The 10889-nt window shown below is 41.0% G+C and overlaps 2 protein-coding genes across 3 annotated transcripts; both read right to left on the minus strand.

The window, feature by feature from the left end:
• Positions 1-3: 3 nt before the first annotated feature.
• On the minus strand, positions 4-4830 carry aqp10b (aquaporin 10b). Its single transcript, XM_080864104.1, has 6 exons — positions 4729-4830; positions 3950-4076; positions 3280-3417; positions 2947-3065; positions 1616-1833; positions 4-1521 (listed from the first exon to the last, which is right to left on the minus strand). The coding sequence occupies exons 1-6, from the start codon at positions 4813-4815 to the stop codon at positions 1320-1322; spliced, it is 891 nt and encodes a 296-aa protein (XP_080720230.1). The 5' UTR covers positions 4816-4830; the 3' UTR covers positions 4-1319.
• A 2496-nt stretch (positions 4831-7326) lies between these two features.
• Positions 7327-9566, minus strand: hax1 (HCLS1 associated protein X-1). Of its 2 annotated transcripts, none has more exons than XM_080863518.1 (7): positions 9389-9566; positions 8862-9112; positions 8404-8603; positions 8258-8312; positions 8028-8161; positions 7813-7933; positions 7327-7726 (listed from the first exon to the last, which is right to left on the minus strand). In XM_080863518.1, exons 1-7 carry the CDS (start codon positions 9451-9453, stop codon positions 7653-7655), a joined length of 900 nt encoding a protein of 299 aa, XP_080719644.1. In that variant the 5' UTR covers positions 9454-9566; the 3' UTR covers positions 7327-7652. The 2 variants fall into 2 exon arrangements, with proteins under 2 accessions (XP_080719644.1, XP_080719645.1); XM_080863519.1 differs by lacking the exon at positions 9389-9566 and adding an exon at positions 9201-9382.
• Positions 9567-10889: the final 1323 nt, after the last annotated feature.

Consider the following 10889-nt stretch of genomic DNA (forward strand, 5'->3'; position numbering starts at 1 on the left):
AGAAAATCTTAGTGTTCAGCTGGTCAGATGAGCTGACATTTGGAAAGATTTGGTGACTGATTATGTAGTTTAGAAGCATACCAGGTAATTTTCACGAGAAACAATCAGCCAAATGTTATATAATAATTAATCGTATCCCTTGCAGCTACATAAAAAAGCAAGTTTTCACAAGACTGCAAACCTGGGTCCACCTTTACTACTTCCATAGGAATTGGTGTGGAAGTGCGAGCACCTCTATAAACACAATGCTGATTTCTTCCCAGGAGGGAATGTCTCGGGAAATTCACACTAAGGTCAGACTGTGCAATGCTCACAGAAGCTGCAAAAAACCCTGTAAGCTACATCTCAGACTGTAAAGGCCTCAGTTAGCATATTAAGGTTCAAGATGGCAAAATTAGAAAAAGACTGAAGCTGCATCTGAACAAACCACAGGACTTGTTCCTTTGGACAAAAACACTTTGTCAACTATGAAGCACGGTGGTGGAGGGGTGACGATTTGGTCATATTGCGGTCATTGAGCTGACCATGAACTCCTGATACCAAAGTACAGTCATGTGTGAGTCCAACAGCTAAAGCTTTGCCATGCCCAAAACTCCAGAGCTCAGCGTGAATGAAATACTGTGGTGAGAGCTTTGGAGCTTTTTCGTGCGTCTGTTCATGTGCTGCAGGGAGCGCTCAGAATACTGGAAACACTGGAGAGTTTGTCCAGCATAGATTTGCTACACATGTTCTATTAAAAAGGTTGCATATAGGACTACATATAGATAGACTCGTATATTCCATTGGTCAATATTAGCAAATCATTAAGGCACTAAGTGACTGGACATCATGCTCATTTTGTGATGTTTACTCAGTATTATGCAAACATTTGCCAGTTGGCACTAAATACAAAGGCAAACATGAGGCTAATGGGGATATCATTTTTTTTTTGCAGGAGGTTGGCTTTCACTCATTTGACTTGACAGTAACGCTAAATGAAAAGTGAACCAATAACCTGAGTATCTGGCAAAATGTCAATGTTTGTAAAAACATCTGTAACAATAGATATTAAGATATTTTCTGAATAACTCAAAGGCCGTTTGAACTAAAGCAACTGTCTTATGGCAGTCCGTCTTATTTGTGGAAGAAACTATAACCAGGAAACTAAAGTTTACTTGTAGGTGTTGGTGCAATTATGCCTCAAAATAAGTTGGAGGCAATCCGAAGCTGCCTGTTTGGATCAATCATTTATCTCTACATAGATAATTTCAGTTACTATCACAGCTTAAAAAGCATTTACCACACACAGACTGTTGTTTCTCTTTTACACGATTTAATCATTAAGTTGGCTTTTCACGGTCCGCTTCCACCCCCTCCAGCTCAACCCCCACCTTGTCACTTCTATCCTCCGGACACGAGGCCTGGGATTGGGACTGCTCTGAAGGATGGTGGACTTCAACCATCAGCTCGTAGATCAGTGTTCCCAGAAGCGCTCCAACACAAGGAGCCACTATGGGCACCCACCACCAGCTACTTCCGGCCCTGCAAAAATAGACAGCATGTTTGCTTTAAGACAGTCAACAATGTGAGGAAATAAGATGGGAATTAGCAGAGCATCCGGAGTGAAACCACTAACTTGAAAACATCCGCCCCCCAACCGGCAATGTAGGTGAACAACCGAGGTCCAAAATCTCTTGCCGGGTTGAGTGCATATCCGCTGTTTGAGCCCATTGAGATGCCAATGACCAGCACTGCTGCTCCCACTAAGACAGGCTGAAGATAATGAGGGATGGAGCTGTTCCTGTGGTCCCCGAGAGCCAGGACGCACAGCAGCAGAGCGGCCGTGCCGATCACCTGGATGCCATGGAAGTAGTTAGAGATATGCAGGAAGGAACAGTATGATTTTATCTGATGGAAAAACAGCGTTTCCTGGCTGGGTCAAGGCAAGTTACTCCATTTATCAATGTGGAGCCAAGTTTCAGGAAATAGCCTGGTATATTTTGGCGATATAACTATCCGGTTGTTCAGTGATGACGCGACGAATCCTACTTCCGGGTCTAAAGTAGTCTGCGTTTAATATGGCTTTTGTGTTGTTAACATGTTTAATGTTATGTATTTTCTTCTATTTGATCTCAAAAAGCTCCTAAAACAGTCAGTGATCACTGTTGACCTCCCTCGGCTTTTATTATCGCTAACCATTTATTTAAGCTCAGTTTTTAAAACCTTAGGATGTAACTACAGCCCAGCCCATGCAGCAGTATATGAACGACTAACCTCGTATTGTGGATGGATTATCTCAGTTGTTCTCCTGGCTGAAGTTTGGTCCTTTTACAGCATCCTGCCATGCGATTACATTTGTTCCTGACCACCGAGAACACTCACGGTAACTTTTATCGAGTGGAAAAAAAGTTAGCTTGTTTATATTATGCTAACATAGCTGTGTCGCTAGCGGTCACGTAGCACATCATTATATACCAGCTAGCCCAACTTCAGTAACCCTACAAACGTCACTGCTGTTTAGTTTTCTGTCTTCATTTATGCTGGAAGTGATAACAGAGCTGTACGTTTTAATTTGTTTCCAAAACCCCGCAGTCAGGACATGCTATATTGTATTTAGATAGAAGCTAGCGAGCTAACTCCCTGCTAACTTCTAACTCCGTTAAATGTCATAAATTCCGTTTTCATGGATGCCTGGATGTTAAACTCAATTGTTACACCTGGTAGAGCAGAACGCTGATCATTTTATTAAAGATGAAAGACTTTAGACAGTTTTTCAACTCTCAGTAATGCCATAGTGATCGTTTGATATATGGACCTGCAGCGGAGTTTAGGCCCAGACACGGCTAGTGACGTCAGACTGAACAACCGGATACAGGTTCACACGACTATTGAGCAGTTATACCATCTTTATCTGTCAGCCTGATAACGATGAATGATCCTTAACTAATAAGAACAACAAGGGCTGACCTGGTCCACGATACCTCCCCACACACTCAGGTAGTCAGCGGGGTAAGTGGAGAATATGCCTGCTGTGGCTGTGGGACCCGTCACCGTCAGATCGCCTCCGCTGTACGCCTGGATGGCGTCTGCAAACATCTCATCGCGCACGCATCATCAAACAGACACAAAACACAGTTTATTGTTCAGAGCCGCGACGTTTCCAGAACACAAATGATGTTACAACATGAGATGACATGAGAGCGAGAGCTTATCAAACGACATGATTTATTTGATTTGAAAAGCCTCAATTGATGATTATCAACTCCCTTGCTGTACCTGGGCTCACTGTTAAACACTCACCGTAGTACTGCAGAGCAACTGTAGCCGCAGCCAGAAAGGCTCCCAACACTTGGAAGAAGATGTAGAAAGGCAGTTTCACCCATGAGTGGCGGCCCAGAACACACAAGCTCAGAGACACAGCGGGGTTTAAATGAGCACCTTAAAAAGAAATCACAGTTATGACATGCAAATCGGTTTATAACTATTATGTAAGGTGTTTTTTTCTGCATTTTTGGTTAGTATAATATTAATGGCAGTTCCAAACAACACATCAAAGAGTTCATTTCCAGGTATTATGATCTAAACTGGGATTCAGACAAAACTGTTGATCAGGGTAAGACTTGTCACCAGGTGTGGAGTCAGTCATGCTCCTTCATGCTGGTAATGAAAAACTATCAAACTGTAGTCATTCATGATCACTAGCAAGAAGTTAAAAGGCTCTGGCCTTGTCAAGTTAAAAACCCCTCAGCACTGCTTATTAAAAGATTTAAGTCAGTGTGTGTATATATTTGAACCTGTGTGGATTAAAGGAAACCAGTAAAGATGTATGCTGTACAATCATTCCACCCTGGAAAAAGAACAGTGCAAAGAAATAATTCCCCAAATTACCATGACATTAATGGCAAAGATTAGTGTATGTAAACTTCTAATCACAGTTCTGCATACCCAGTAACTTCGTTCAGTCCCTTACCCGATACTCCACGAGACACGAAGACCCCAAATGTTACTCCCAGAGCAAAACCCAGATTAATTGAGAGGTACTGGCCCTTTTTGTCTTCAGTTGTGACCACTTGGGCAACAGAGCCACATCCAAACAGCTGCAATTACATGAAATGAAGAGAAGTATTAGCAGTCGAATATATACACGAGTGTACCCAATCAAAACAGTGGATAATGATCCAAACTCTCAAAATCTTCAGAACCTCCCCAAATTCATTTTCTGATTAATCCACAATAGCAGCATTTTATCTTGCTTAGATTCATTCAACATACGTCCAGTTTGAATGTTTTCACCATGCAGTACAGTAGAGACGTCATGTTCTGACACACTTGGTGCAATATCCTTTTTTATTATTTAACTAAAGAGCTGCTTTATGATTTGTGCTGTAAATGTTCATTGCCCCAGATAGTCATTAGAGATAAAACAACAGCACTGCAGTCAAAAGAATATCACCTTTGGAAATCACTAACAAGAGAGTCCAATTTTACCCCCCCTTCCCCTGCAGTCCCTGTCACCCTCTGTCCGTTTCATTCAGGCCAAAGTCCTTAGTTATACACCGTGCAGATTTATGAGGTGCTCTAAACAAACCAGCAGGGCATTTTACAAGAAACTCACTGACTGACACACTTCATGTTGAGTTTACTGGCTGAACTGAGGGAACTTTATTTGTTTTTTTTAGTTCTACTAAGTTCCTACACAGCTAACTATATCTTAAATGTTTGAAAGAAGAAGAAGAAAAGGACACTTACAATCAGGACGTAGACGCCGAGACATTCGGCCATGCACTCCCTGATCAGCTGGTTTCTGATCTGACATTTCTTCAGCAGCCTCTCCATCCCTGAGCTTTCCTCTACACACTCTGGGAGCAGGTGTGTTTTCAGAGCCGGGCAGGTGTCATCGGGTGGATCTGACCCGCAGAACTGCACCGTCTGCCTGGCTGAGCAGAGTTTGCTCTTTCATGCTGGAGGTGGAGGCTACGTCACACACTTTATGGAATTGCTGACGTGATTATGAGTGTGTGTGGACTCAGGACATCTTAATCACAGCATGCGCGATGAAAAACAGTCCGTGCACCAAAAGCTCGATAGTGGCTCAGTGGAGGGTTTCCTCATTTGATTGGCACTGGATCTGATTGTTCCCGTTTGATCGGAAAAGAAATTTAAGATCTTAACTCTGTTATGTTACGTCCACTGCTATATTTCTCAACATGGATCATTAGTATTCCCACAGGATGAAAACCATTACAAAACATAAAAACAATTAAACATGTCAAAAGATGATCAGATTGAAATGCACTTCTATATAAACAGACTGGATTGTGTTCTCACCCCACCCAGCAAAAGGACATTTGTGAGAGGGGCTCTGGTTTTTGTAGTGGTTTCCAGATACGGTTCACAGATCACAGGGGATCTGTGGACAAAGGGCAGCAAAAGGACCTCACATCATTGATAACATGATACAAGATGAAGCTCTGCTTGGTTAAGCCAACATTTAAACTTCATTTTAACCCATTAAAAATGACTACCTCATAAAAGTTGTTGTCACGCAATATATATCCTCTATTTATCCAGGAAAAAAGACTCATTGAGGTTAAAATCTCTTTTTCTAACAAATATAACACATAAAATAAAAAGAGTACAACTGATATTTAAGTGAATGCAAACATCCATGCAGTATCAGATCACATAAATTCTGTATCGGCATCACAATAGTTTGATTATGATATATATGAAGCCAGCTTCCACAGGAAAGATCCCGTTATCCTCGCTCCTCTTAATAACTGAGCACAGCAGCAAGACCTCGCACATCAAAGAGTATCCAGCACCTTTTAATGTTGATTAAACGTAAATTAATATCCTGTAAACATAGAAACTGAAAACCTGACACATTCATTTGCAGAGCAGAAGGAAAAGGTTTATGTGGAATCAGCTGATTAGGATGGACCAATGAGAAAAGGTTTTATAAACCCTCGTAAACACAGTTAAACAGAGGACGACTAGATCGACTTGGAAGAATTTGAATTCATGTCAAAACCCCTTTAGACTCAAAAATGAACATTTGTTTGTTCATGTGTCTCTTCCAAGGTTATTGTAACTAGAACTATGCAGAGCTAAAAACTAACTAAATGTTTGGTTTCCCATCATTCCGCTCGAGGTATTTTCTATGCAGCACAAAATACTGACTTTTACACCGCTCTTCACAAAATGTCGCAACCAATCCCCAAATTATTTCTTAAAGTAGAAAAAAACCCCAGCTTATCAGTTTTTCAACTTCTATTCTTTCACTGATTTTCTTAATTCTTTGCCCACTGTCACTGTGATTTAACCCTCGTATACAATGTGTGTTTAAAAGAAAATCATTTATTTCATTTGTTTACATATGCATCAATTTTCAATATAAAGTTAGTTGCTTTATGTGTTGTTTTATTCTGTGTGATTAGAAAAAAGACAAACTATTGTTATTTGTTTTGCCTGTCCATTTTTCCTCTTGATTAAAATTTTACAATGTAAAAAAACATTGTAAACCAAAAATGACTTTTTCCACTGGCTGCACTGAGGTACAGTATAAGAAAAAAAAAAAAAAAATGCTACTCTGCTACAGTCAAGATTAGACATATGGAGCCAGAGATTATTATAATAGGAACCATTTAAAGCAGGAGTGTCAAACAGAAGGCCTGGACGGCTTAGAAAAATGTGGAGGGCATAGATGTAAAAAATGTTTCACTACAACAAAGTAACCGACAAACATTGAAATGTCAAAAAAAGTTTAAATTTAGCACCGTCTGCTACAGAAATATCTCATTTTGTAACGCGGTAAAAAAAAAAAAAAAAGACATTCAACTTTTTCTTTGAATTAATAAAAACATGTTTTATAATTACAGCACAGTCCGGGCGCTGAGCTACCAGATCTGACTCTGTAATTTTACAAGTTTACTTCTGATAATTTAAGCACAAACAGTTGGACTGACAGATTTCCTTCATTTAAAACAACAGCATTTCTTTATCGTGTTGACAAACTGACACAAACGGTTAAATGTGTAAGCTCCTTTAAATTAAGAGAAAGGGCAACGCCACTGGTCCGTCTCACTCGAGGTTTAAATGAGCTGTACATGACGCGTGATAGAAATTGTGACCCTGTAGAGCCTGAACCACGAAATATTTGCCAGAAAATGAAGCATTTATGGAACTTAGTGTCAAATTTTTAAAAATTATATGAATTTTAAATTGTATCATATTTGATACATCCAGCATTTTTTTAAGTTCTGCTTAAAAGTATATTGTGCAGTTTTGTTTTTTGATCATGTAAAATCTGAAGACTGTTACTAACAAAAATATGAGCCAAACAACTTTGTACATATATTAAGAGTCTTTATTTAATTCTTCACTCACTCACATCCACACAGGCTTGTCTACAGGACAATACAAAAATAAAATATGGAAACGTGAATTGTTCAGCGTCTCATGTGTCTCAGTGTGTCACCATCAATAGCTTTCAGGATCTGCAGCTTCGATCCTGCATGATCAATTTGGACTTCCAGTTTCATCTTAAATGAGCCAGCGAGAATTTATCCAACATATTCGTTTTGGCAAAGAAAGACCGTGAAACTATTTGTCCATACATTGGTACGTAATATAAATATGCCAGCTCACATCTCTAATAACTCCTTCACATTTTATTTAAAGCCTCCAAAGAACCTGGAGAATAATGAGCCATCATCCCGCAAGTCTGAGAAGCGGTGGGGATCACCTGGAAGAAAAGCAAAAATAAATACAGGATTTTTGTGTGTGTGTGTCAGATAAACAATTCAAAGAACACACCGGAGACAGGCTGACCTTGCAGCACGGGTCCATTCGAATGATCTGGTCCCCCAGAAATCCCAGAACCTCCCGAGCGAGTCACCGTGGTCTCCTCGTTGCCTTGGCCGTCTCTTACCGTACGCCTCTCCTCTACACTCTGACACACGCAAACGAAATGCTCATCAAAACGGAGACAAAACTATTAAAAGAATCACTATGAACGTATTATTACAGAATCAAGAAACACTCACCCCATCAGGCTTCACCACCTTAGTGACAGTGACAGACTGAAAGAAAGACCGAGTTCTGGGCTGGTTGGGTGCCTGACCAGCAGGTGGCGTCAGAAGCTGATCCAAGCCATCAGAGGACACAGCCGAGTCCAGATCTTGGGAGGATCAGGATGGGAATAGAAAATAAATTTGACACAATCTAAAAGAGCTTCCACTAAATTATCAAATAAAATGTAAATATCAGCACCCACCTCTGTCACCTTTGTGCTCCTCCTGTGGAGTTTTGTGTCTCCAAATATCATTAAACTTTTAAACACACAATACAAAAATCTCAGTTAATATACAACCGCTTGTGTCGCAACAGAAACAAAGAAGGAGGAGTGAATATCTCCTTTACCCTGGAAAAAGGGGTCCGGCCATGAAATTCAGGTGACTCATAAGAAGGTCTGTGATCACCTCGGGGCTCTCTGGATCGTTGTTGTGTGTCGCTGTCAGGATATTTGAGCATAAAGTCTCTCAGAGGGTTTCCACTGGAGCTTCCTCGTCCTCTCTCTGCTCTGTCCTGAGACGGTGGTGGTGGCATGATGTGGGGAACATCTAAAACACAAAGAGGGCAAAAGAGCAAAAAGGTTCAACACAGAGGAGAGGAACATGTCGAGTTGTGGTAAGAATTTGAGTCTTCATGGGCATGGATGTTATGGTTAACTTTGCAATTTTAATTATTTCTTTTTCCAGGGTGAAAGAATTGTACACCGTACATCTTTACTGACACTTTTTATACTTGTTTGTTTGTTTTGTTACATTTCGTTAAAAACAAGCAACATGAAAACGGGGCTCGTGGGTCTGTTTTCATACCAAAGCGTCCAGACTCTGGATGTCCCTCCCAACGACCCAGCTGGGAGAATATCTCCTCCATCTCCCTGAGGACGTGGCCAAACATCGGGGGGTCCTGAATCCGCATCCCGTCCGGGCCAAAACTGAAGCCAAACCTCCAGGCGCTGTCAAATGGGTCCTGCTGCTCCCCACTGAACCCATCATAGTGGAATCCATCTCCATCATCTTCATCTTCATCGTCGTCATGAGTCATGGCATCGAAGAAAGGGTCCCTGATAGACGAAGTAACACAAATGTACAAACTTTGAAATCTCCCTTTGGTTTAGAAACTGCGTTACAACATGCCACCAGCAAACAGACCTCAAAGTACTCAATCGTATTAACTCCGTGAGCATAAATAGCACCAAAATCTAGCTGAAGGACCCCTGTGGTTTTCCTGGCAGAAAACACTAATCTTGTCCCTGACATAGTACACTTTCTCTGCGTGCAGCTAAGTTCAGCTAGCGTAGCCGAGTGTACAGCTACATACTCCGACGCCATAAACTCACCGCCGGCCACGATAATGGCCTCCGGGTACCCCGAAGAACCCGCGAAATAAATCAAAAACACTCATTTAACTGCAGCTTTGGTGGACACTTAAACCATAACTTGAAATGTGCAAGCAACGGACACCAACTAGAGAAACTCGCCAAGAAGTACTACAGCTGTCAACAGTGTCGTAAAGCGTTCTAGACGATTTATCATGACGCAATCTGTCGTAATGTTACTTTACCGTAAATAATAGATAAAACGGGCACTCGAAATAAAAGCGCACTGTTGAGATTCAGGTAACAGTACGACCAACCACCTTGAACGGTACACCAGAATTAGACCACTACAGTTTGCATGGAGTCAACAAAAATGGACAACAGAAGATTGGATAAAAGTTGCCTTTCTGATAAGTCTCCATTTCAACTGCATATTTGGATGGTAGGGTGAGAATTTGGTATTGACAACAGAAAGCTTGGAACCATTTTATATCAGTGGTTCAGGCTGCTGCTGGTTGGCACACTTTGGTCCCCTTAGTACAATTTAGACACAGCCTTCTTGAGTATTGCTGATTCCAACCGGATAACAGGCCAAGTCACACAGCTCATGCACCTTAAACTGGCTTCTTGAACATGACAATGAGTTTTTAAAATCAGCCTCCACGGTCGCCAGATCTCAATCCGATGGAGCACCTTTGGGATCCAGTGGAACATCATGGAGGTGCAGCATGGATATCTTCTGCAGCTGTGTGATGCTATCATGTCAAAGGGGACCAAAATCTCTGAGGAATGTTTCCAGTGCCATGAAAAAAAATTAAGCAGTTATGAAGCCCCCCTTCATAACAGTACAATCTGCTGCTAGCAAGGCGTAACTGGTAAGTGTATATGGGTCATATATATCTCATGAAATCAGAGTATAATACAATTATGCCAAATTGGATCAGAGCTCATTTAGAGAGAACATTTACAGCTTTTAGTATTTTATTTTTTTATTCTGATGCTCCAATACAGAAGCTTTGCATGATTCAGAGTTTAAGAAATCCAATTTCTGCTATGTCTCACTTCATCCAGTGGCGGAAATGATCCTTTTCAAGCCCACTCATTGAGAGCCCAATGTCTTCTGACTGGCTGCAACTCACTAGGCTTCTAAAAACATAAGCTAGTGCTTGCAAGGTGTAATCACATATTGGGAAAAAGGGAAAAAAAAAAAAATCATACTAAGCTGACATGAGCTTGGCACAAGAAACCTAATAGAGACCAAGTGTTTAGAGCAGTCTGAAGCCTGAGCCAGTAAAGTAAAATTTAGCTGCGTTTAATACAGTAAAAGACCTTAATTCAACAGAGCACCTTTGGGATGCATTTAAAAGTACAGTTCTGTCTCTGATGTGCCTGCTAGAAAGGTGCCAAGATGCATATCTAGAGGGGGTAGAAAATATATCATGGAGAAACATAAAATGCTAAAGTGTGTCCAAGACAGATGGAGGGTAAAATGTACAAAAAGAAAAACCCCGAACCAATACCG

Source organism: Rhamphochromis sp. 'chilingali', assembly GCF_963969265.1.
Source record: "Rhamphochromis sp. 'chilingali' genome assembly, chromosome: 17".
Taxonomy (NCBI): domain Eukaryota; kingdom Metazoa; phylum Chordata; class Actinopteri; order Cichliformes; family Cichlidae; genus Rhamphochromis; species Rhamphochromis sp. 'chilingali'.